Here is a 27,289-nt window from a genome sequence, read left to right as displayed (position 1 = left end):
AAAGGTACATATGTGTTCCCAATCAGTATATCAAGGGTATAAATAAGTACCTTACTGGGTACTGCCTCAGTGACAAGGCATTGTAACCCTAAAGGTACAATAATATACTTTGTTTTCTGAGAGGATATGCACTGACTTCTGCAACCCCAATGGCTGGGTATTTTACTGAATCTGCATGTCTTAGCACCAGTGATCACCACTACACCACCATGCAGTGTAAAATCCATCCATCCATCCATCCATCCATCCATCCATCATCTCTAGCCGCTTTATCCTGTCCTACAGGGTCGCAGGCAAGCTGGATCCTATCCCAGCTGACTACGGGCGAAAGGCGGGGTACACCCTGGACAAGTCGCCAGGTCATCACAGGGCTGACACATAGACACAGACAACCATTCACACTCACATTCACACCTACGGTCAATTTAGAGTCACCAGTTAACCTAACCTGCATGTCTTTGGACTGTGAGGGAAACCGGAGCACCCGGAGGAAACCCACGTGGACATGGGGAGAACATGCAAACTCCTCACAGAAAGGCCCTCGCTGACTGCTGGGCTTGAACCCAGAACCTTCTTGCTGTGAGGCGACAGTGCTAACCACTACACCACCACTGCGCTGCCCGCAGTGTAAAATCTTATTTAATTAATCATTAAGTTAAGTTTATTTGTATAGCGCTTTTAACAATAAACATTGTCGCAAAGCAGCTTTACAGAATTTGAACGACTTAAAATATGAGCTAATTTTATCCCTAATCTATCCCCAATGAGCACGCCTGTGGCGACGGTGGCAAGGAAAAACTCCCTCAGACGACATGAGGAAGAAACCTCGAGAGGAACCAGACTCAAAAGGGAACCCATCCTCATCCAGGCAACAACAGACGACATGACTAACATTAACAGTCCTAACAAAGTCAGCTTCGTTAGGACTCATCATATTTTTAAATCATTACATTTAAAAATATATTTGTATTTCATTTTATCTCATCTCATTATCTCTAGCCGCTTTATCCTTCTACAGGGTCGCAGGCAAGCTGGAGCCTATCCCAGCTGACTACGGGCGAAAGGCGGGGTACACCCTGGACAAGTCGCCTGGTCATCACAGGGCTGACACATAGACACAGACAACCATTCACACTCACACCTACGGTCAATTTAGAGTCACCAGTTAACCTAACCTGCATGTCTTTGGACTGTGGGGGAAACCGGAGCACCCGGAGGAAACCCACGCGGACACGGGGAGAACATGCAAACTCCACACAGAAAGGCCCTCGCCGGCCCCGGGGCTCAAACCCAGGACCTTCTTACTGTGAGGCGACAGCGCTAACCACTACACCACCGTGCCACCCATTTCATTTTATATAAAAATAAATAAATAAATGAAAACTTCTGGATGGGTGTCACGGTGGTGTAGTGGTTAGCGCTGTTGCCTCACAGCAAGAAGGTCCGGGTTCGAGCCCCGGGGCCGGCGAGGGCCTTTCTGTGTGGAGTTTGCATGTTCTCCCCGTGTCCGCGTGGGTTTCCCCCACAGTCCAAAGACATGCAGGTTAGGTTAACTGGTGACTCTAAATTGAGCGTAGGTGTGAATGTGAGTGTGAATGGTTGTCTGTGTCTATGTGTCAGCCCTGTGATGACCTGGCGACTTGTCCAGGGTGTACCCCGCCTTTCGCCCATAGTCAGCTGGGATAGGATCCAGCTTGCCTGCGACCCTGTAGAACAGGATAAAGCGGATAGAGATAATGAGATGAGATGAGAAAACTTCTGGATTTAAAAAGAATAGGTTTAAAAACACGCAATCTGGCAACACTGTCGGCTTGTCTGCGCTTCCTTATTCGGCCGGAAAACCCGGAAGTCATTTTGCCCTCGAGCGAATAGCAGACCAATCATCGGCTATGACGTTATGAAGGGGGCGTTGCTCATAATCAGACATGGAAAGCCAAAAACAGACCAAACCGCGTTTTACAAAAACTAAATGTTTCTGAAATTATTTAAAGAAGGGGAAAAAAAACTATAATGGAGCCGCTAATTAAATATTCATGAGGCACTTACCTTTATTGTTTGTTTGTTTTGCAGCTCTTTAAGTGTAAAATAATCTCACTGACTCCTTCAGCAAAGGTTCAGATATTTGACTCATTATTCAGAAGTGTACAGTAATATTTTGGTAATTTATTGGAGCCACTGAGTGTTTTTTTCTTCCTTGAACACGTGATTTATAGGCTGTTGGCTGTAGGATATGATTTATACATTGTTTATTTATACCTTATCAGCTGATTTGTTTTTGAGTTGCTGAGGTTTGGATTAAACCCATTTTTTTATTTAATTTGATTTATTCAGTAAATAATGTAAAACATATCACAAATACAATAGATATGAAAGACATTAAGAACCAGGATAACACATGAAAGCAAAAAACACTTATTTCCAATGTGGTCCTCGGAGTTACATAACTATCATGGACACATTACTACAAAAAAAAGACTGAATTGAAGTAACCATGGACGGATGGACAGATGGATGTTGGATCAGTTTGTCTGAGCGATGAAATGAAGTTTGATGGCTGTTCGGTGAATCATGACTGAGGCCAAAAATGCATTACCACCAACGGGAGAAAAAAAGATGGAGGAAATTACATGGATGTTGGTCTTGGTTTGGGCGGCATGGTGGTGTAGTGGTTAGCGCTGTCGCCTCACAGCAAGAAGGTCCGGGTTCGAGCCCCGTGGCCGGCGAGGGCCTTTCTGTGCGGAGTTTGCATGTTCTCCCCGTGTCCGCGTGGGTTTCCTCCGGGTGCTCCGGTTTCCCCCACAGTCCAAAGACATGCAGGTTAGGTTAACTGGTGACTCTAAATTGAGCGTAGGTGTGAATGTGAGTGTGAATGGTTGTCTGTGTCTATGTGTCAGCCCTGTGATGACCTGGCGACTTGTCCAGGGTGTACCCCGCCTTTCGCCCGTAGTCAGCTGGGATAGGATCCAGCTTGCCTGCGACCCTGTAGAACAGGATAAAGTGGCTACAGATAATGAGATGAGATGAATGAGATGGTCTTGGTTTTTATCTTCACTCTTCGCACCATTCCACTGGAATCCGGTAATGTTTCGACTACTCTTCCCATGAGCCAGGAATTGCAAGGAGAAGAGCTGTGAACTAGTAACACAACATCTCCAGTAATAAAGTTTCTCCTTGGTCTTGACCATTTCTGGCGTTCTTGGGGGAGAGGAAGGTACTTGCACGTCCGTCTAGTCCAAAATAAATCTGCAAGATATTGGACTTGCTTCCATCGCTTTCTTGTATATGTGTCATCTTTGTTGAAGATGCCTGGTGGCACGCTGGGTTGAGACTTCAGCAGCAATAAGTGATTAGGTGTTAGAGGCTCAAGGTCATTCACATCATCTGAGATACTTGTGAGCGGCCTGCCGTTGATGATACTCTCGATCTCACACGTTATTGTCTGAAGACAATCATCATTCACAGCTTGGTCTTTCAACAGGGAATTGAGGATTCTTCGCACTGTGCGAATCTGTCTTTCCCACATCCCGCCCTGGTGGGAAGCTGCTGGACTGTTAAATATCCACTTTATTCCCTTTGGTTGCAAAGCTCTTTCAATCTTATCATTATCCAGGTGCTGTATGGCTTCTCTCATCTCCCTTTCAGCGCCCACAAAGTTTGTGCCGTTGTCAGAGCGCATGATGGTGACTTGACCCCTTCTGCTTACAAAACGTCGAATGGCATTAATACAGGAGTCTGTATCGAGGCTGTCTGCAACTTCAATATGCACAGCTCTGAGGGTGAGGCAGGTAAACATCATGCCATATCTCTTGACTGTACTCCGGCCCCGCTTGACATCAAACAGCCCAAAGTAATCAACACCTGTGTTCGTAAAAGGTGGTTTGTCGGGTATAAGGCAGTCCTCAGGTAGGTTCGCCATCTTTTGCTCTCCGACCTTTCCATTAGTCCTGCGGCACACTGTGCACTTATTGATTGTCTTTCGGATGGCAGAATTGGCTTGTGGGATCCAATACTTGCATCTTAGTCGTGACAAAACATAACTCCGTCCGCAGTGTCCTGTTCTTTGGTGTATGTCTCTCAAAATCAGTGTGGCGACTCTACTGTGTTTAGAGAGTATCGCTGGATGTTTGACATTTTCTGGCATAGCCGACTTGTTAAGTCTTCCTCCGACTCTCAAAATGCCATCTTGAAGAATTGGGTCTAGTTTGAACAGCCGACTGTTGCAACTGACTTGTTTGCCTTTTTGCAGAGCTTTGATTTCTTCTCCAAATTTCTGTCTTTGGCTAAACATAATTATCTCCTTTTCTGCGGCAGCCAGGTCATCCAAGGTAAGTGATTTCCGTTCTATCGTTGTTTTGTATTTTTCCATATGCTGTCCTAACTTTGATAGACTGGTACCAAAATTCAAAAAAGTGCTTATTTAAGGAGTTAAAGGCATTTTTGAGACAAAGTCGGCAAACAGTCTTATTTTGTCAATTTGGGTGTGCCAAATTCAAATCTGCAATATGCCGAGCTCTATCTGACCTCTGTTGACCTCTAGAGGTCATTGAACTTTGGGCCTGTAAACGTCTCAGCTGAACCCTGTTTCTCAGCTTTCTAAGGAATGAAATGTACTAAAATGATTAATGAAGTTAGCAAATGGCCTTGTTTGTTAGTCTCTGAAAGTCTGGCCCAGAGCATCTCCGTTAGCGAAATACTTTATATTAAACTCTTTTGGTTGAGGATCTGCAACAGAAGCCAAGCTCTTGTTGAGAAAACTGGAACTGCTGAATTGAATGACAGCCAATTTTTTTTTTCCTCGAGACGTTTGTCATCACTGCTTCAGTATTTTCGCTTTGTTCTGCCGCAACACTTTCTTGCATCCGCGTCAAGATCCACCGGTAAACAAATGCGGTGTGAAATTTGCATGTGTTTTTAAAAAAAAATTATATATATACAGTCACGTTGGATTGAAAGGAACACAATAAAAAACACAGTATGATGCAATGCAGTTTTTCACTGGACTTTATCTCTCTCTTTTACACGTTAGCATCTTATCCTCTGAGTTATTAATAAAACGCATGATCTGGAGACCCTGAGCTATTCCCGTCACGCGGCGTCCGTCTGTCCGTCCGTCCATCCACAATTCACAAAAATCACGACTCCTCCATGAGTTTTCACTGGATTTTGAGTCTGATTGTTTTGTTTGGAAGATCTAATCAGTCTGCACAAAAGTTACTCCTGGTTTTGTGATGTCTCATGAACAAGTCACTAATTAGGCTGATTAACGAACTTTTTTTCTTTCTTTGTTTTTTGTAAAGGCTTTACCCCGTTTAAAACAAAACAAAAAACAAACAACAAAGAAAAAAACTCTCATATATACTAACCCTGATTAACCTGTATACCCTGTATGCCCCCACATTTTGTATGCTGCTGAATCTGTCCTTTTTTCAGTAGCTTTGTATAAACAATAACCGCTAAATGTAATGCAATGTTATGTAAGGTGATCGCCGAGGCATTCTCATTGTGAAAAGTACGTCACATGTACATGGACTGGCATTTAATGTTGTATTTGTTCCTTTCTATTTGTTTTTTGTCTGTTCATATTCTTTTTGGGGGAGTAAAGTCAGTTTAAAAATGCCGTTAAATGCATAGGCCTATAGGCCAAATTTAATGACCTTGAGGTTATCAGAGGTCATATGTCGTTTTACAAATGAAAAATGAATTCAGCACCCAAACATTTAACAAACAAGGCCGTTTGCTAACTTCATTAATCATTTTAGTACATTTCATTCCTTAGAAAGCTGAGAAACTGGGTTCAGCTGAGACGTTTACAGGCCCAAAGTTCAATGACCTCTAGAGGTCAACAGAGGTCAGATAGAGCTCGGCATATTGCAGATTTGAATTCGACACACCCAAATTGACAAAATAAGACTGTTTGCCGACTTTGTCTCAAAAATGCCTTTGGGTGTCACAATTCTGGATTTTGGTACCAGTCTATGACCTTTGCCTTTCAGGGTCCTTTTCAGTTTGACTGATTGTTCTTGTGAACTCTTTTCGTATGGGCCCATTCATGACCCAGCCAACAGCAGTCTTCACCACATAAGGTCCTCCATCTCTACTGCTGATGATGCACCATGGCTCCATTGCCTTTGGACAGTTTGCTCCAATAAGTAGGCCTACGTCCGCTTCTATTTCTGGCAAGCGTACTTCTTTGAGGTAAGGCCACTTCTCTATATCTGATTGCTTTGGTATGTTGTCGGTGTGAACAGGTATGTTGTTGAGTGTACACCTTGGGTAACTGAATATACTTCTTGTCTTCCAGTCCGCACACTTCCAGGTCCGATATCACATAACTGTTCATGAGTTTCTGTTCCCCAGGTTTGTTTTGACCCTTGGTGCTGAGAAGTATTTGTGTTGGTTTCCCTTTAATGTTCAGTTTCCTTTGCAGGTCTCCAGTGCAGAACGTTGCTGTACTTCCTGGATCCATGAAAGCAAACGTTTCCACATACTTGTAACCCTTTTTTGACTTAATCTTCACTGATACTATTGACAGCACACATTCAGGTTCTCCGGCCCCTGTGAGGCTGCAAGATTCTTGAGCGATAGAAACTTGAGCACATGATACTTCTTCTTTGTGAGCACCACAAGCCTTCTCAGATGAAACAGAACTTACTTTATTTCCATGGCCACCATCACTCTTGTCAGGTGAGACAGAAACTTCCCTTTTTGGTGTGTGTAGAATGTCTGGGTGCTTTAATGCACATTCTTTACATTCAATTCTTCTTTTGCAGAATTTGCTGAGATGGCCAGGGGTTAAACATCCAAAACACAGGCCCTTTAGCTTCAAGAACTCCACACGTTCTTTGTGTGGCTGCATTTTGATTTGGCTACATGTAGCTAGGGTGTGAGATTGCTGGCAGTACAAACATGGCTTCTCAAAGGCAATCCCTGTCTTGCTTGAGTTTGCTGGTTTCACATATGATCCTGGAGACCGTTGGTTTTCAGATGAAGCGTTTGTGGCAAAACTGCTTCCACGGATCTCTCTCTTTGCAGGATACCTTTCTTTGTGTTCAGTTTTTCCAGTTGTGACTGAGCGGCTGTCTGGTATATTACCGAAGAGGGGATCAAGCATTATTTTAGCTTGGTGGTCTATGTACGGTAACTCACTAAATCAGCAAACCTTGCTCTTATGCCTCTTCGCTCTTTGATATCAAAAGCTTCAGTACGCCAGCGTTCTTTCATTTTGTAAGGTAGTTTGGATACCACTGTTCATAGGTTAGTAGGATTGTCCATCTCGTCTAAGAAGTCTATGTCCTCCATAGAGTTGCGACATCCAACCAAAAACATTGCATCAGCACTCAATGCCTTTCCATCATCTGACTTGATCTGCGGCCATTTTAATGCCTTATCGATGTATGCACTGGCGATCTGTAGCTCATCCCCATAGTGTTTATGAAGCAGACGCTTTGCTTCGTAGTAGCCTTTGCTGGGTGGCATGTGTGCACAGCTGCGGACTAACTCTTGGGGTTCACCGGCTGTAAACTGTTCTAAAAAGTACAATTTGTCTTGATCATTGTCTGTCCTTTGTTCTATTGAGTGCTCAAATGCTCTTTTGAACGATTTGTATTGCAGTGCATCACCTCTGAAGACGGGAATATCCTTCACGGGTAGCTGAGATCGCTTGTGTTGTTTAACTAGCAGTTCAGTAATTACATTCTGATTTTGCATGACCTTTATTATGTCCTCATCTCTGTTGGTTGGCGCATTATAGTTCAAATCTTGTGGAACCACATTGTGCCGCGTTTATGGTGGTGCGTGAAAGCCGGTTCTTTCTTGCTTCACGTCCCCACCTCGTAGCTTTCGTGCTTGTCTGTGGCTACTCAAACCATCTTCTGAGTTCTCATATTCTTTGAGCACCTTTATTTTTGCACTACTTTCAGCTAATGCAGTCTCCAGCTCAAGTTCTTCCTTTGCAACTTTAAGTCTGGTCATTTCAGTCTCCTTTTGAGCCTGAAATGCAGCCATTTCTAGCTCAAGCTGCTGCCTTTTCTTCTGTGCAGCCGCACGTTCAAGCAGGGCTGCATGTTCCGCTTCTTGTTTAATGCGTGTTGCTGAGACTCGTGCTGTGGATGACGTGCGACTAACTTGAGATCCACGTGGGCGGGTGTGCCCATCATCATTGACATCAACCTGAGAAACGCTGTCACTTGGCGTAACAGTATCTTGGAGGTCAATGTCCTCATCCTTCTCTCTTTGCAGTACAGATTCATGTACATCTGCAATCCATTTTTTAGTTTCTTTCATAAATTTTGTGATGGATGCCATTTTGGGTTCAAACCATTTTTCCTGGTCATATATTTTTTCATCTTCAGCCAAAAGATTTACGACTTCATTGTTGTGGCGACTAAGCCCCTGTAAATGAAGTGCAAAATCATTTTCCATCACTTCTTTGACTCTTTGTAAATTTTGAGCATCACTCTTCAATGTCTCCACGTCCCTTATTTTACTTGTGAGAGCGCCTACGTTGTGCTTCCTCAGTGCTATGTGCCTTTGTAATTTCTCCTGTAGTGCTTTCTCTGCCAGCTTGCGTGACCTTCCCTGTTCCATCGTATCCTCAAGACATCTTGGATCCTTTTCATTAGCCATCTTATATTGCAGAGTAAAGGCTCAAGTAGTATGCAAAAGTTTAAAAGCACTTTTCTTCAAAGTCACCTTTCTTCATAAAACGAGTGCAATACAACCTTTCAAAATAACGCCAAACTCCACGTTGTTTGATTCAAGACTTGCATTACAATTCACAGGGAGAAATCCATAACTTGCATTTTTTGTTTGCAATCGTCCTTTAATTTCGGCTCGAGCTCCGTAACTGTCCACTTCGCGTCTGCTCGTCTTACCGCACTTGGATATTACGAGGATCTATCAGTACCTTGTCTTGGAGAATATTTCAAACAATAGTCCGTTTCTGTTTCAGCATCCTTGGGTGAGCTCTCCTTCTTTCCTTTCATGCAACAGGCCCCGCTCTCTCACACATACACAGTGCAACTCCAGCTCCGCTCGTTAAGCGAGTCTTTTGACTAAATGTAATGGCACTCCGTTAGCTCTTCCTTGGTTACTGTACCATTTCTAGAGTCAGTCGAAAAAACACTCTTTTTCCACGTGAGCGACGAGACATGACAACTTCCCTTGTCTTTCTAAAATGTTTACTTAAAAACAACAAGGTAAATCACAAGGTCTGGCGCACGGTCAAAAGACTGTGTTGCTTCCACCGTGTTCTGACTCGAAACTAAGGTATACACAGTCAGTGATGTCACATCATAAGATCTAGAACATGGAACATGGAACTGTTCTGACTTAATCTTCACTGGTACTATTGACAGCACACATTCAGGTTCTCCGGCCCCTGTGAGGCTGCAAGATTCTTGAGCGATAGAAACTTGAGCACGTGATACTTCTTCTTTGTGAACACCACAAGCCTTCTCTGATGAAACAGAACTTACTGTATTTCCGTGGCCACCATCACTCTTGTCAGGTGAGACAGAAACTTCCCTTTTTGGTGTGTGTAGAATGTCTGGGTGCTTTAATGCACATTCTTTACACTTAATTCTTCGTATGTAGAATTTGCTGAGATGGCCAGGGGTTAAGCATCCAAAACACAGGCCCTTTAGCGTCAAGACTAAAGGCTACTACGAAGCAAAGCTTCTGCTTCATAAACACTATGGGGATGAGCTACAGATCGCCAGTGCATACATCGATAAGGCATTAAAATGGCCGCAGATCAAGTCAGATGGTTGGATGTCGGAGTGTAATGGCACTCCGTTAGCTCTTCCTTGGTTACTGTACCATTTCTAGAGTCAGTCGAAAAAACACTCTTTTTCCACGCGGGCGACGAGACATGACAACTTCCCTTGTCTTTCTAAAATGTTTACTTAACAACAAGGTAAGTCACAAGGTCTGGCGCACGGTCAAAAGACTGTTGCTTCCAACGTCATAAGATTTAGAACATGGAACTCTTTTCTGGGTTCTTTTTCTATGTTCTAAACTCTTTTCTATGTTCTTAAATTATCATCATTCATTTTTTAACTGTTTTTAACTTAAATTATTATTGCTTAACTGGCCCTTACAACTATCATGGTCACATTACTACAAAAAAAAAAGACTGAATTGAAGTAACCATAGAGGCGGCATGGTGGTGTAGTGGTTAGCACTGTCGCCTCACAGCAAGAAGGTCCGGGTTCGAGCCCCGTGGCCGGCGAGGGCCTTTCTGTGTGGAGTTTGCATGTTCTCCCCGTGTCCGCGTGGGTTTCCTCCGGGTGCTCCGGTTTCCCCCACAGTCCAAAGACATGCAGGTTAGGTTAACTGGTGACTCTAAATTGAGCGTAGGTGTGAATGTGAGTGTGAATGTTGTCTGTGTCTATGTGTCAGCCCTGTGATGACCTGGCGACTTGTCCAGGGTGTACCCCGCCTTTCACCTGTAGTCAGCTGGGATAGGCTCCAGCTTGCCTGCGACCCTGTAGAACAGGATAAAGCGGCTAGAGATAATGAGATGAGATGAGATGAAGTAACCATGGACGGATGGATGTTGGATCAGTTTGTCTGAGTGATGAAATGAAGTTTGATGGCTGTTCAGTGAATCATGACTGAGGCCAAAAATGCATTACCACCAACGGGAGAAAAAAAGATGGAGGAAAAGAAAGATGGAGATGATTTCAGCAGGAGTCAGAGCTGGCCTCATGTATATGGTGTGCAAGTTGTCCCGAGGTGTTATATAAAGTTTGTTGGCTCTCTGACAAAGTGTGACCAAGCGGGAAGTTGGACTTCGAAACTCCATGTATTCCTGCAGGGCAAAAAAAAAAAAAACACAACAGAAAAACGAGAGAGAGATCAAGATCGAGCGAGTCTTTCCAAAAAGCTATATACACGCACAGTCTTTAGACACAAGAGAGTGTCACTGAAGTTGGTTTGGGAGCAAAAGTGCAAGAAAAGAAGAGCAGTACAAAGTAAAAGTGGTCTGACGGACAAGAATAACGTTCTTGCTTCGTAATTGCATTAATTGGTGGGTCATTACCGTTACAACAAAGTCAAACCAGAGCGTCCGCGATGCAGTAGCTCAAACGGCCATACCATGAGAAACCAGACTCGTTCATAATTAGCCAAGTTTCTCTTCATGAGAACAATTTGATCTTCCAAACAAAACAATCTGAATCAAAATCCAGTGAAAACTCAGGGAGGAGTCGTGATTTTTGTGAATTGTGGATGGACGGACGGAAGGACAAACGGACGCCGCGTGACGGGAATAGCTCAGGGTCTCCAGATCATGCGTTTTATTAATAACTCAGAGGATAAGATGTTAACGTGTAAAAGAGAGAGATAAAGTCCAGTGAAAAACTGCATTGCATCATACTGTGTTTTTTATTGTGTTCCTTTCAATCCAACGTGACTGTATATATAATTTAAAAAAAAAAAAAACACATGCAAATTTCACACCGCATTTGTTTACCGGTGGATCTTGACGCGGATGCAACAAAGTGTTGCGGCAGAACAAAGCGAATATACTGAAGCAGTGATGACAAACGTCTCGAGGAAAAAAAAAATTGGCTGTCATTCAATTCAGCAATTCCAGTTTTCTCAACAAGAGCTTGGCTTCTGTTGCAGATCCTCAACCAAAAGAGTTTAATATAAAGTATTTCGCTAACGGAGATGCTCTGGGCCAGACTTTCAGAGACTGATTTCTCATTCAATTTTACACTTTTTGATACAGAAACAAGATTCAGCAGTGAAAACAGAACAAACAGAGACGTGTGTGTTTATTCTCCCTGAGTACCGTAGCGGTAACGTGTCCAAGTACTACAACAAAACCAGACATGACCAGTTAATTATCAGTGATGAAGCATGAACCCTCACCATTCTGTTGTAAACAAGGAATTTTACACAGCACAAAATTCATAATTCATGAACTTGAATGTTTGACATTTATGACCTGTTTGGCTTTCCATAACCAGATGAGGCTGATTTTATCATTTTATTTTATTCCCTCACCCAAGTTTTCCCACCATTTCCACTCACGCACTTCTCTTCAGAGTTTCTCAGGAGGTCCAGCTTCAGTTTCACATGTGATCTGTTTATGAACTCAGACTGAACTGGGTGCTAAATCATTAAAAAGTCAATAAAGTGCACCATAAAACTGCCATAAAAGTGCTCATGTCCTGGTCAGTGTTCAGAGCTGCTTCACCTGGACTTTGTCTTTAAAATAATAAATATATCACAAACACAGAAGTTCATTAAACTCAAACATGCCGGTACCGTTTATTGCACACAGTGCACGGATTTCCACCTTTTCATACAAATTTCTTCATATCGTCTCATTTCAAAAGTGTGAAAGTGTCATTTCTGATCATCCAGGTTCTGATGTCCTGGACTCTGCTCCTGGTTCTTCTGCTCAGTCAGTGGGTGGAAATGGCGCCCCCTGGAGGATGAAAGGAGGTTTGGGCTGATGTTTGGCAACGAAAGAAGAAGTGGTGTTGGGTTTCTTGTCAGTTTGGGTCAGTTACTCAAAAGGAAACATAAGGGCTGATTAATGCTCAAGACAAAGACACGCCCTGGTCTTTAGACACTTCTTCCCAAGTTAGCAGCTGATTTGATAACTGGGGACGCTCTTTAGTCTGACTGGCTTTCACAAAACACAAAAACACACACACACACACACACACAAGCTGGGAAGTTCAATTAATTGTTAAAGGGACGGTTCATCGAAATAACGAATTTAACATTTTTCACCTTGGCACAAACGTTATCGATAAACTAATATGACTGGTGTCGGATGTTTGCTTCTTTCGTTTAATAGAAGTCTTGACTTGAGGACACTTGGTCACCATAACCATGAGATGCTTAGGGACTTGGCGATTATGATCTGAGGTCAGCCAGAGGGCGGAAATGCATGCTAATTCATGCCAATGTTTACACATTTATCAAAAGTGTCATTTTATTCTATCTACATTCACTGGATATGAGCAATTATGCGCTCGGATTGGCTACTCTACTACTAGGATATCCGCTCATATACTGCGAGTAGAGAAAAAGAAAATGGCAGAGCATGTTTCTGAACCAGCCAAGGATAATAAAAACTCTACTCGAAAACAAAACCCCCCAAAAATAAAAAAATTAAATTAAAAAAGGGATTTGATGGTCAGAATGTAATTTTTTATTTTTCAAGAAATTATTATTATTATTATTATTATTATTATTATTATGGCATTTTTCACAAATTGCTCCTGTCATTTCACTGGTTTGTTTACATGCTTCATCATTAAGCATTAAAACCTGTTTAATTTTTTATTTTTAGACTGGTTCAAAAGCTCAAAGAAGTTTGAAAATTACGGAACTGAAATGTCCAAGGAAGAATTAAATAAATGTCTAAAGCTGTTCTATACCTCGACACGACAGTAAGGCGGCACTTTCTACAAAAAAAACATGGAAAATCAATTCGTGCCGCCATCAATAGGTTTTTAAGAAGTCTGTCTAAGCAGCAATGATTTTGTCGGACGTCTTAGAGAAAGTTTTCATTTACTGAATTTGCAAAAAATAAAAACGCTCTGTTGGTCAAAATCCAGTGAATGTGGATAGAATAAAACAGTTCTTCCACTCAATCTCGTCGTACATGGATTATAGACAACGAGGCGCGTAGCACCGAGTCAGCCATCAGCTCATGTACGACTCGATTTTGAATTCGTATACATGTCCACGGTCATCGTGTTTCCATTAACCTGCTTAATGCACACTGAAATCATGAACTAAAAAAACCCGTAATGCAAAACATGGGGATTTTGTCAAAACTCTTAAATATGGCAAAAGTTTTTACGCTCGTATGAGAGGGTTTTCAGATGGTTCGATAAAGCAATATTTCACAAAATTGGCATGCTTTTTGTATTTTTAAGTCACATTATCATCTGAAAGAACAAATGGAAATGCTACCTTTCTGGAGGGGGGAAAAAAAAAAGTATTACGAAAGGAGAAAATCCAGCTTTAAAATTGCAGAACATCACTCAATGGAAAACGCGCACATCGTGTTTTGTCACAACTTAAAACAAACAAAAAAAAAACCCGGCTTGCGTAAACTTACTTTTGCGATGAACCGTTCCTTTACAGGCAAGATTGGTAAGAAGGAAAATTCAGAACTGAAAGTTTGATTCTCAGGTTGATGTGCCAGGAATGACAGACAAAAACAAAAACGGACCACACACACATATATATACACACATACAGTCGAATCATTAAAGAGTTCATACGGCCTTTTGATTCTGCACATATAATTAACAGCTGTGTAAACTCTCCTATTCGTTATCAGTCTGCAAATCACTTCAAATTAACGTCCATCACTCAACTCAATGGATTAATCAACACGGATTTGAAAGAAGGAAGACGTACAATAAGACGAGACGAGACAGTTTGGTCTTGGATTTGGTTCCAGGTGGAGGTTAAAGACTGTACGTTTGCACAGGTGAGCACTTCTGTGCCCGAAAAAGCACCTGAGAATAACGCCTTCGTCTTCGGTCCTGTACACCAGGTGTGTCCCAAAGTGTCTTTGTTTTTCTTTAAATAACTATGGCTCTGTTCTCCGCCCTGTCCCTGGACTCCGAGGTCAAAGTTCGTCCTTCTCCATCTGTTTAAACGCCTCCAAGTCCTCCTGCCAATCCGCCAGTAACGAGTCCATCGACTGCTCATTAGGATCCTCGTCCTCTACAGGCTCCTCCCCCACAGTCAGAGGTACATCATTGCTTAGCCCCTCCTCCAGCCTTCCTGTCTCCTCACTCGCCACTTCTTGGTCCTCAGTGGTGGATTGTGATTGGTCAGGTGTTGACGAGGGGGCAGGGTGACTGTGGTCCTCCTCACAGCAGCCCTCCTCTTCCTCCTCCCCTTCTTCCTTTTCATCTCCACCTGAGAGCAAAGATTGGATCACAGAGCTGTAATCAAATCAAATCAACACAACATCGACTTGCAACACGTGCACTGATCAAAAATACGCCAAGTTCAGGAACGTTCACGTACGCTAATTTCTTCTCGTCAAACATTTTGCAAAATTTCAAGGTGATTCGAACCAAAAACCAGAATGAAAACGTTAATTTTTGCTTTCTGTTGTACTTTAAGCCGAGAAACATGATACGAGTATGTGATGTTAGCTAAGCTTTCTTGGTTACCATGACAACTGGCCACTGTGTTGTCGTACCTGCGTTATATTTTTCACCAACTGTATTCCACAATTTTTTTTTTCCTGGAGATTAATCATAGTGAAAAATAATCTGGCTTCTCAACTGTCCAATCAGCAGATGGCTCGTGAGTAAGAACAGCCAATTGTGGAGCAGAAGGCGGGAATAATCGTCGCACAAGAAACAGAATGTTGCAACATGAGCAGAAAAACAAAGTGGTAACCTTGCTAATTTAGCTATGGATTGTGGGTTCTCGATTCAGGTGTATGCTGTGCACCTTGTGAGTCAGTGAAAACATGAGTCAACCAGATAGTCAGGGTGTCACTCAGACAGAGTCAGGCAGTGGGTGACTCACAAGCTGATTCACTAACAGACAATGACTGAGCTACTAAATCAGTCAGTGATTCAGCGAGTGAATCAGACAGAGTCAGTCAGCCATTGAGTCAAGCACTGAGTGACTCACGAATTGATTCACTAACAGACATATTGACAGCTACCAAATCAGTCAGTGATTCAGCGAGTCATTGAGTTAATCAGACAGGGAGTCAGTCAGTCATTGAGTCAGGCAGTGAGTGATTCACAAACTCCTTCTTGAACAGACATACAGACTGAGCTACGAAATCAATCAGTGATTCAGTGAATCACTGGGTGAGTCAGTGCTTAAATCAGACAGTCAAAAGATGCGTGAGCGAGTCAGTTGGAGTAAGACAGTGAGTCAGGGGGGACAAAAACAAAACAAAAAAAACCCCACACCATTCAGACCCTGAGCCAGTGAATGAGTCAGTCTGTGAGCAAGTCTGACAAAGATTCAAACATTCAGACAGTGAGTGAGTCAGAAAATCAGTGAATCAAATCAGGGAACAAGAGACAGAAAAAAAAAATAAGAATGAAGAGGAAAAGAAGAAAGCTGTAGATCACTTACTGCCATCGAACAGGGCGCCCGGCAGGGCTTTTCCCTTAAATATAGCTTCTGTTCATCCACCAGATGAGAGGAGGCAGAAAGAGACAGAGCGCAGAAGAAAGACAAGAGTTACAACCTCATTGTAAAAGCAAAAGAATGAATGAAAGAGACAGGAAGGAAGTTGAGAAATCAAGTCTCGACTGCAAGTAAAATTTCCAGAGTGAACAGTTGTGCCTTTCTACCGGAGTCGATCAGGATGGCTCACTTCAACTCTATTTTGAATCAAATCATTTAGCCCCTAAAACCAGGTGTTTAACGCAATAGCATTCTGGTTTTGGGGCAAAATTAAGCGCGTGATCCAAATTTCAAAGCGAACGAGTCTTGTTTGAGCGCACACGCCTCACCTCTGTCCCGTGCTTTCTCACTGAGCAGCACCTCCACCTCCTGGTGCTCCTTCAGGGCCTCCAGCAGGATGTTCCCTTCCTTATGGAACAGGAAGAGGAGCGGCAGAATGACATCGTCGGTGCTCCGGCCGTCTCCTGCCATTTGGAACAGCGGTGCCGTGTCGCTGCTGCTGCCCTCGTTATCGTCTGAGAGAAAACATGAAAATGTGAGGTCACACTGGTTGGCTGAGTGATTTCCTCTACACTAAAAATACACACACAATCAGATCATGGCAGCATCAAATGCCTGTACTGTGCGCTTTAATTCTGTTTGCTCCAATTAAAAAATAAATTAAATTAATAAAATATTAAACTATGCGCTTTTAATATTTAATTACACTTTTTTTTTTTATTATTTGCTTCTTTATTCAAGAACACAGTTTCACTTCATGTTACCAATTTTAACCCATGTAGCATTAGTATGCACACTACTGGGGTGACCCCCCTGACTCAGTTTGTTGAATGTGGTTCATTTTTAAAATCCGCATCACAAATCGTGAATTCAAACCAGGTTTTAAACCATTCTGGATATCTCATCTCATCTCATTATCTCTAGCCGCTTTATCCTGTTCTACAGGGTCGCAGGCAAGCTGGAGCCTATCCCAGCTGACTACGGGCGAAAGGCGGGGTACACCCTGGACAAGTCGCCAGGTCATCACAGGGCTGACACATAGACACAGACAACCATTCACACTCACATTCACACCTACGCTCAATTTAGAGTCACCAGTTAACCTAACCTGCATGTCTTTGGACTGTGGGGGAAAACCGGAGCACCCGGAGGAAACCCACGCGGACACGGGGAGAACATGCAAACTCCACACAGAAAGGCCCTCGCCGGCCCCAGGGCTCGAACCCAGGACCTTCTTGCTGTGAGGCGACAGCGCTAACCACTACACCACCGTGCCGCCCATTCTGGATATCGATGACCCGAATTTTAATCTTAAGTTGCTTAGCAAACAAACATTACTGTTAAGAATTTACACTGTGTGCTAGTTTAGCTATGGATTGCAGGTTCTTAATTTAGGTGTACACTGTGTGCCTTGTGAGTCAGCGAGTCGCCGAGTGAGTGAGTCAGACAGTGAGTCGCTGAGTGAATCAGTGAGTCAGTCAGACAGGGATTCACGAACTGATTCACTAACAGACAAATGACAGAACTACCAAATGGTTTAGCAATTTTGTTAATAATACATTATTTATCGAACACTGGATTTTCAATAAAAATTTTGCATCATATTGTTTTTGTCATCTTTTTATATTAATGCAGCATGCCTAAGAACACGTCATGAAATCAATGCAACATACCTTTGTGCTGATTGGTTGATTTAAAAAAAAAAAAGTCAAATTAATCTAGCGATGTTACAATAGAGTTTATTGGAGAATGCTGCCAAAGCAGCTGTTTTAAACCAGAAAATTTGGAATATACAATTTATCTACATCATACAGTTAGGTCCATATATATTTGGACACAACACACAATTTTGTTTTTTTACCTGTTTACTGAAACATATTCAAGTTATAGTTATATAAATGGACATGGACATAAAGTCCAGACTTTCAGCTTTCATTTGAGGGTATCCACATTAAAACTGGATTGAAGGGTTTAGGAGTTTCAGCTCCTTAACATATGCCACCCTGTTTTTAAAGGGACCAAAAGTAATTGGACAATTGACTCAAAGGCTATTTCATGGGCAGGTGTGGGCAATTCCTTCGTTACGTCATTCTCAATTAAGCAGATAAAAAGCCTGGAGTTGATTTGAGGTGTGGTGCTTGCATTTGGAAGATTTTGCTGTGAAGAAAACATGCGGTCAAAGGAGCTCTCCATGCAGGTGAAACAAGCCATCCTTAAGCTGTGAAAACAGAAAAAACCCATCCGAGAAATTGCTACAAGATTAGGAGTGGCAAAATCTACAGTTTGGTACATCCTGAGAAAGAAAAAAAAGCACTGGTGAACTCATCAATGCAAAAAGACCTGGACGCCCACAGACGACAACAGTGGTGGATGATTGCAGAATAATTTCCATGGTGAAGAGAAACCCCTTCACAACAGCCAACCAAGTGAACAACACTCTCCAGGAGGTAGGCGTATCAATATCCAAATCTACCATAAAGAGAAGACTGCATGAAAGTAAATACAGAGGGTTCACTGCACGGTGCAAGCCACTCATAAGCCTCAAGAATAAAAAGGCTAGATTGGACTTTGCTAAAAAAAAATAAAAAAATCTAAAAAAAAGCCAGCACAGTTCTGGAAGAACATTCTTTGGACAGATGAAACCAAGATCAACCTCTACCAGAATGATGGAAAGAAAAAAGTATGGCGAAGGCGTGGTACAGCTCACCATCCAAAGCATACCACATCATCAGTAAAACACGGCGGAGGCAGTGTGATGGCTTGGGCATGCATGGCTGCCAGTGGCACTGGGTCACTAGTGTTTATTGATGATGTGACACAGGACAGAAGCAGCCGGATGAATTCTGAGGTATTCAGAGACATACTGTGTGCTCAAATCCAGCCAAACTGATTGGTCGGTGTTTCATAATACAGATGGACAATGACCCAAAACATAAAGCCAAAGCAACCCAGGAGTTTATTAAAGCAAAGAAGTGGAATATTCTTGAATGTCCAAGTCAGTCACCTGATCTCAACCCAATTGAGCAGCATTTCACTTGTTAAAGACTAAACTTCAGACAGAAAGGCCCACAAACAAACAGCAACTGAAAACCGCTGCAGTAAAGGCCTGGCAGAGCATTAAAAAGGAGGAAACACAGCGTCTGGTGATGTCCATGAGTTCAAGACTTCAGGCAGTCATTGCCAACAAAGGGTTTTCAACCAAGTATTAGAAATGAACGTTTTATTTACAATTATTTAAATTTGTCCAATTACTTTTGAGCCCCTGAAATGAAGGGATTGTGTTTAAAAAATGCTTCAGTTCCTCACATTTTTATGCAATCATTTTGTTCAACCCACTGAATTAAAGCTGAAAGTCTGAACTTCAACTGCATCTGAATTGTTTTGTTCAAAATTCATTGTGGTAATGTACAGAACCAAAATTAGAAAAATGTTGCCTCTGTCCAAATATTTATGGACCTAACTGTAATTAGAAGCATGTCTTTTTTTTTTTCTCCCCCCCCCCGAATGCTCCGTGTGCCTCACCGATGACGATTCCTCCGATAGCTCCAGCCTTCTGAATGTTTCTGGCTTTCTCAGCGAACATGCACTGTCCCCTCTGGAGCAAAGCGATACGGCCAGCCACAAACGGGGCGTTGCTCAACTCTGTGCAGCCAGAGTACGGCTCGGCCACCGTCACAAAACCACGCACCTGAGAGAAAGCGAGAGAGTCGAAAAACATCTCAAAACAAAATCCTGCTTTTGGCCGAGAGATAAGAACAATAACGCTACTTCGTCACGGTCAAGGCTGTAGGACAGAGAGAAAGTCAGCAAAAGGCTGAATAAATAAAATTATACGACAGTATATTGAACTGTGGATCGAGATTAGTTTTCTAGACTCACCCCCAAGTTTCTCTTCGAAAGGTCCGTTCCAAACTGCGCAGGTCCAGCGGTCAGTACTACTCTGCCGAAAAAGGGGTGCGAGATGATCTGTACAGCGCGGGGAGGAAGCTGCTCTTTCTGCTGCTGGCTGGAGAGCTCCATCATCTCCTGCATGAAGCGCATGCCGTCCTCAGCAGCTACAGCACTCACCGCCTACACACACACACACACAGGCCACTTTATTAGGAACTTGTTCTTGGCTGTAGGAGTGGAACCCAATTTGTTCTTCTGCTGTTGCATGCTGAGATGCTTTTTTTTTGCTCACCACAGTTGTAAAGAGTGATTATATATGAGTTACTATATCCTTCCTGGCAAAAATAAAAAAATAACTCTCAAACCAATCTGTCAATTTTCCTCTGACCTCTCAACAAGGTGTTTGCTTCCACCCGCAGAACTGTCGCTCACTCACTTGATGTTTTTTGTTTTTCACACCATGCTGTGTAAACTCTAGAGACTGTTGTGTGTGAAAACCCCAGGAGATCAGCAGTTTCTGAAATATTCAAACCAGCAGCCCATCTGGCTCAAACCAACACCCATGCCACAGTGAAAGAAAGTCACACTTTGAGATCACAATGTTTCCCGTTCTGATGTTTGAACATTGTGAACATTAACTGAAGCTCTTGATTTGTATCTGCGTGATTTGATGCATCGTGCTGCTGTCGAGGGATCGGCTGATTAGAGACAGAGTGGTGGTGGGTTGGATGATATACCTGTGCAGCGTGCTGTACTAGCTGCACTCTGCCGTCCTTCAGGTGGATCAGCGTCACCCCCATCCTCTTCAGCAGCTCCAGGTGCTCCGGATTATTAGCCATGAAGTCCTGAGCTCTCAACGGAGCACGACCCACTCCTGGCTCTCTGAAATACACAGAAATTGGAATTATTATTACTACTAACTACTACTACGGAGACATTTTAATCAATAACAGCTTCACAATCCTAACTGATGCATTAATATTCAATTCGATTCAGTTTAAAAGATGCCTTATAGTATATTATACATACAGGACACTTTTTCGATGGAATCAAAACATGTTCTATTCCCTTCTAGCAGGTTTCATTCATTTGGTTCAATAGCATGCAATATTGTTAGCATATCGCTTATCCTACGTGTATTACGTCACTCTACCCAATGGAGAATGAGGGCTGAATATGGTTTACGATGTTGCATGGTTGTCAAGACAACATGACGTCACACGTCGGAGACGTAAAACATCCGCGCTAGCGAGTGAGCAACTGGGACAATTTGTAAAACAAACATGGCCGCCAGGTTTGCTTCATTAAATATGGAAGATTTTGAAAGAATTTTGAAAGAGAAAGACGCGATGAACACCTGAAAGGAATGTGTATGTAGTATAATAATAATAATAATAATAATAATAAATAAAAATATCGGCTGGCTTTTTTTCATGGTCTATCACAGGGGTGGGCAATAATTTTTTCCATGGGGCCACATGAGAAACAGAAAATTTTGTGGAGGGCCGGACCAAAAGGCTGAACTAAATTCTGCATAATATTAATTGTATTTCTTTATATAAAGCAGTAAATAACATTGTTTTTACAAGCTGCTAAGACTGGTAAGAGTATGGAAAAAACGAGGTTGCCTTACAAAAAATGTCGTCATTTATTCAATCAAATTTCCCAAAACAATGGTTAACAAAATGTGAACGTTTGTACCATTTTTTTCAGTCACATTCACCCCGAAACACAATAAAAACATCACAATATTGTCTTTCTACTCCAAATATCAAGCAAGATACATCATATTATAATAATGATGCCCACATTTGTAGTCTAATCACCTCATTTGGTGTTTTTCAGTTTTTCGGATCTGCTCTCCGCAAACTAAACACACGGCTTTATCTCTGACTTCAGTAAATAAATACTTAGCGGTCCATGTTTTGTTGAAAGCCCTGCATTCGGCATCTACCTTTCTTCTTTTTGCAGACATTTTGGGGGCGAAAGTCTTCTTGTGACCTGCTCGCAACAACGTCACACGATGTGATTGGCTGGACCGTTTGAAGGATGACGTACAAGTTTGTGGTTGGTCTGGACAAATTACGGAAGTAGTTATCGCGGGATTAGGTTTCGTGGGATTTCATGTCATGTTCATGTCGCGCGCATTGCGTTTTTGTTGAACACAACTTCAAAATAAAAGCAATGCACATTCAGTCCATGCATGAGGTAAAATTAGAAAATACGTTTATTTTGTAATTTCTAATTAACCTTACGCGGGCTGGTCAGAATGAACCAAAGGGCCGGATGCGGCCCGCGGGCCGTAAAATGCCCAGGTCTGGTCTATCAGATATATTCCATTCAGCTACTCGTCTTCGACTCGTTCAGTATCATGCTAGCTGAATGGAATATATCTGATATACCACAAAAAAAAGCCAGCCAATATTATTTAAATTATACAACAGAGTTGTTGAATTCTCCAATCTGACTGGTCAGAATATTAATACACTCATTCAAATACAACCTCAGGGATTTGCATACTCAGTGCTACACAAACAGATTTTTTTAAAAAACAGTGTGTACCATAATTATTGATATGGTGAGGCTTTCTTTCTGTAAGGGAATGTAAGGAGTCTCCAGTGTCAGGAGAGAGGAGTTTACACTTTGCAGTTTCTCAATAACATGACATCAGCCTGGTGAAGGAACGACCATTTTTATTCTATCCACATTCATTGGATATGAGCAATCGTGTGCTCTAGAAAAATAATCAACTTTTGGATGGTATAGTAACTCCACTTCATTACATCACACTATCCCACTGTTGATTATTTTCCTATAAGAGCACAACATGAGTGTTTTGTTTTTTCAGTTGACAAAGTTAAACTTGTACGTTTCCAGTCAGCAGCACATTCATCGCATTCCCATGTTTGCACAAAATCCACCTTAATAATAACTGATTCATTTATGAATTCTTACCGAGGGGGTGTGGGGCGGGGGCAACTCTTGTCCACCGCGCTCCTGATTGGCTCCCGAAGGTTCCGTGGGTAGGCGGGGTCAGGAAAAAGGAGGCGGGTATTGGGACAGGTCCATTCAAAGTTTGAGTCGTCTAGCTCCGCAGGTTCCTGTTTTAAAAATTTACGATGCAAGCAGGAATGAGAGGAATTCAGAGACAGGAAAACTGGATTAAATTAATAAAGTCGATGTTATTGCAGTGGGTGAACACGGTGTACTAGAAAGGAAGATGAGATGATCACCCTCATGAATGTGTTGCTGTTAGACATGTAACAACATATTTTGCAAAGATAAATCATGATACAAATTTGATGATTTGAATTGATGAAATGATAATTTTTATTAACAAGCTGTGTAATATCTTAGTTTTTCCGTAGCTATAACTCGGTTGTTTAGACAGCACAGGGTGTATTAATGTATACTAGAGGGAATGCATGTGACTTCACCCTGAGCAGAAGTAACACAGCTCTAATGCTGCAAAAACACACAAAATTGTCAAACAGCTGTTGTGAGATTGTGTACAAGTACATTTAATTAAAAAAATTAAAAATAAATTAAAAAAAGAGAAGCAAATGGAGGCAGAACAAATGTTCATACAAGATTATTAAATAAAGGCCTATTTGTTAACCTTTTTCATTTTTTAATAAAAGGAATATTTTTCATAGACTATTATATTTTACTCCAACCTTTAGAAATGTGCATAAATTATTACTGATTATGAAGAAAATGGAAGAGTTTATTTCACAAAAGAAATCTTTAAGTTGATAAAGGAATAGGTAAATAAAGTTTTTTTTGGGTAATAACTTTTTTTTTTTAAAAGATCATGAATCAAATCGAATTGTGAATTGGGAGAATTATTGCATGCCTAGTTACAGTCTAATAATATGTGTCTAAAATAACATTGTGCTTTGCAAGTACTAGAATTATATAATAAAGATGAATAAAATATCAAGGCAGCTGATACAGGGATGTGTTTGACATCAACGCTGACTTATGTGATATAAAGAATGCTGATTATGTCCGAGACAACCTGGAGTGTAAATCTCAAACACGTGATATGATAAAATCTAAAGGAAATGGAAAGGTCAGTAATTCGAGAGGAATGCTGTCAGCATAACATTTAGTACGTTTTTATAACAAATACAAAATCAAATTGCGGGCAGCTGATTTGATGTTCGGGCGGCACGGTGGTGTAGTGGTTAGCGCTGTCGCCTCACAGCAAGAAGGTTCTGGGTTCGAGCCCCGTGGCTGGCGAGGGCCTTTCTGTGTGGAGTTTGCATGTTCTCCCCGTGTCCGCGTGGGTTTCCTCCGGGTGCTCCGGTTTCCCCCACAGTCCAAAGACATGCAGGTTAGGTTAACTGGCGACTCTAAATTGAGCGTAGGTGTGAATGTGAGTGTGAATGGTTGTCTGTGTCTATGTGTCAGCCCTGTGATGACCTGGCGACTTGTCCAGGGTGTACCCCGCCTTTCGCCCGTAGTCAGCTGGGATAGGCTCCAGCTTGCCTGCGACCCTGTAGAACAGGATAAAGCGGCTACAGATAACGAGATGAGATGATTTGATGTTCGACTGAATCTTTACAATTAACAATTCTTTTAGAACAGATTTACTGTTTTGTTAACTAACCTACACATGTGATGCATACCGTTTATTGTAAACATCTTCCAGTACTGTGATATATTCCTGTTAAAATCGCCCACCCCATGCACCACACTGATCAAAATCGTGGCAGACACCAACATCGATGAAAACATGCAATGTTAAGTGAAATATTTAACAAGATTTTAAACAGTTTTAATCTATTACATTGCAAGAAATTAAACAGGAAAATGGACTTTCGATGAAGGCCAAGACCAATTAAAAGACAATACAGTGCTGTGCAAAAGTGTTAGGCATGTGTAAAGAAACGCTGTCGACCAAAAATGGCTCCCAAAAAAAAAAATGAATCAACATTTAAAATAAATAAATAAATAAATAAATAAATAAAACCCCACACACTATAAATAGTAATCAATAAGTCATAATAAATAAAACAAAAAAGTCAGTATTTGGTGCGAGATGACCCTTTGCTTAAAAAAATAAAATAAATTAATTAAAAATAGCAGTCTCAGGTACAATGAGTGCAGTTTTATACGGAAATGAGCTGTAGGTTTTACTGAGCATCTTACAGAACCAGCCGCAGTTCTTCTGGACACTTTGTCACACTCGCGTCTTCATTTTGCACCGAAACCCAGCAGCCTTCATTATGGTTGGTTTTTTTTTTGTTTTTTTAAATCTGACAAGTGCTCCCTTATGGAAAACGCTGCTCAGATACAAACTTTTTTTTTTTGTAATATTTAGTTTTGTGTTGGAAAATGAATTTCTGGACTCTAAAATGTTTTTGTACCAACTCAATAAATGTAGAAGTCATAAAATAGAAAATCTATAACAAAGTTTGTAGGGGGAAAGGGGGTGCCAAGACTTTTGCACAGACCTGTAGATATAAAAATACTGTGATGTGTTACAAAGTGATTCTGGGTTTTATGATGATCATATTGTGTGTATTTATATTTAAAATCAGTACCTCATCATGCAGTACTGTGGCGTTGCCTGCAGGGGGCGGGTGTGAGCGAGGAGCAATGGAGAGCGATAAGGGGAGCAGGTGAGCCTCGGTGGTGAAGATGTAGTCCTCCACATCGAAGGGTAAATCCTCCTCCTCGGCGAACAGCAGGAACAGATACTTAAACATCTCGGCCAGGAAAAACGAGTCCATGCTGAAAGACAGACAGACAGACAGACAACTACTTTATTAATCCTCAAAAGGGACATTGCAGCTACACCGCAACACCCTTTCAGTTCACTTTAACACAAATTTAATCTGCAATATACCTGCATTTTCAATTCTGATGTATCTAATGACCTACATCAACTCCTGTGAGTCCAGGTACCTGGAATCACAGGTCATATAACGCATGATGGACTCAACACAGTGACGGTGTGATAATCTGAGGGGCTTTTACAATAACCTGACTACAAGCAGAAAATTTAGGGCTCATTTCTGACTCAACAGCCCTGCAAGGGCAGATTGGCAGGTGTGGGATTTGACCCCACAACCACCTGGTCATTAGGACAGATCTTCCACTATTTGTGAAGGGGGGGGGGGGGACCCATCATGGGATAAATCAGTGCCGTGCTGTGTCTCTCACCGGTCCTCATGGCTTCCTGTCCTCACGTCCTTCATGGCGGCGAAGCCACAAGGGACACGAGCGAAGCGGTTCAGGTTTTCCAGAACGGTGCGTCCCACCTCCAGGTAATACGGGTCCCTGGTGGCCTGGGAGAGTTACATCATCAGGAAGTGTTAGAGAGCGACACTAAATAACAAGGACATTTACATTTCTAAACCCCAGAGAAATTATCATCAGACTGGAAGGATTCACGAGCGAATGGATGGTGCAGTTAGGACGGACGCTCCTCTTGCAGCGTGTCAGAAATTATACGAATAATTATGGACCTGTGCAATGTATTATAGTTTAATCATGTTTATTATTTCTGTAAAACACTAATTCGTCATCTTAATTATCTTCGATAGATAATTCTCTTTACCCCTTTAAAATCCTGCCACCATCTGACCTTTACACTTCATTAGCAATATAGGTACATATTTCATGGAAGACAGGGAGATGGCGGAGGAGGAAAACAGAAGAGGGAGAAGGAGGAAGAGAAGGAGATGAGAAGAGAGGGAGGAAGAGAACAGACGGGGAAGGAGAAAGAGAAGAGGAAGAAGGAGAAAGACAGAAAGAATAGGGAATACTTTTTTGAAGAAAGAATTTCAGATTTTTTGTTGCATTAAATTGCAAACTTTTCATTCAGGTTTTATTTGCTTTACTTATAATTAATCCATCAATTAACCTATTATCACTCACCATTATTGCTTTTATTACTGTTTTAATAAAGTTGTTTATTTTATTAAATGTATAAATATATAAAATTAAATGTACATTTAACAATAATAATGTTACACAATTTTAAAAATGATATGGTATTGACATATGAGAAACTTTAGATGGGTATAGAGACACATACGTTTACTGTGATAAACATCTATCTATTAAATGATCCACTTAATTAACATAACCTACCGTCAGTCTTATTTTTATTTCTTTAAAATCTGAAGAAATAATCGACTCAAAAGAAATCATTGGCTCGAAACGCGTTTCCTAAAACGTCAGCGCTGTGATTTCACTCCACAGGGTTCTAATCCACTGAGGACAAGTT

At 41.7% G+C, this 27,289-nt stretch overlaps 1 protein-coding gene across 1 annotated transcript in view; it reads right to left on the bottom strand.

Moving 5' to 3' along the window:
* Positions 1-12,253: 12,253 nt before the first annotated feature.
* edem3 (ER degradation enhancer, mannosidase alpha-like 3) overlaps positions 12,254-27,289 on the bottom strand; it is a 42,893-nt gene continuing 27,857 nt past the window's right edge. Inside the window, exons 13-20 of the mRNA XM_060932555.1 lie at positions 26,221-26,345; positions 25,599-25,788; positions 23,002-23,147; positions 20,784-20,928; positions 20,035-20,226; positions 19,678-19,843; positions 16,485-16,670; positions 12,254-14,910 (exon numbers count right to left, since the gene is read on the bottom strand). Of these exons, the coding sequence (XP_060788538.1) occupies positions 14,615-14,910; positions 16,485-16,670; positions 19,678-19,843; positions 20,035-20,226; positions 20,784-20,928; positions 23,002-23,147; positions 25,599-25,788; positions 26,221-26,345 (1,446 nt within the window). The 3' untranslated portion in view covers positions 12,254-14,614. The remainder of the gene's footprint in view (positions 14,911-16,484; positions 16,671-19,677; positions 19,844-20,034; positions 20,227-20,783; positions 20,929-23,001; positions 23,148-25,598; positions 25,789-26,220; positions 26,346-27,289) is intronic.

Source organism: Neoarius graeffei, chromosome 10, assembly GCF_027579695.1.
Source record: "Neoarius graeffei isolate fNeoGra1 chromosome 10, fNeoGra1.pri, whole genome shotgun sequence".
NCBI classification, from domain to species: domain Eukaryota; kingdom Metazoa; phylum Chordata; class Actinopteri; order Siluriformes; family Ariidae; genus Neoarius; species Neoarius graeffei.
This window is presented reverse-complemented; position numbering and strand designations above follow the sequence as displayed.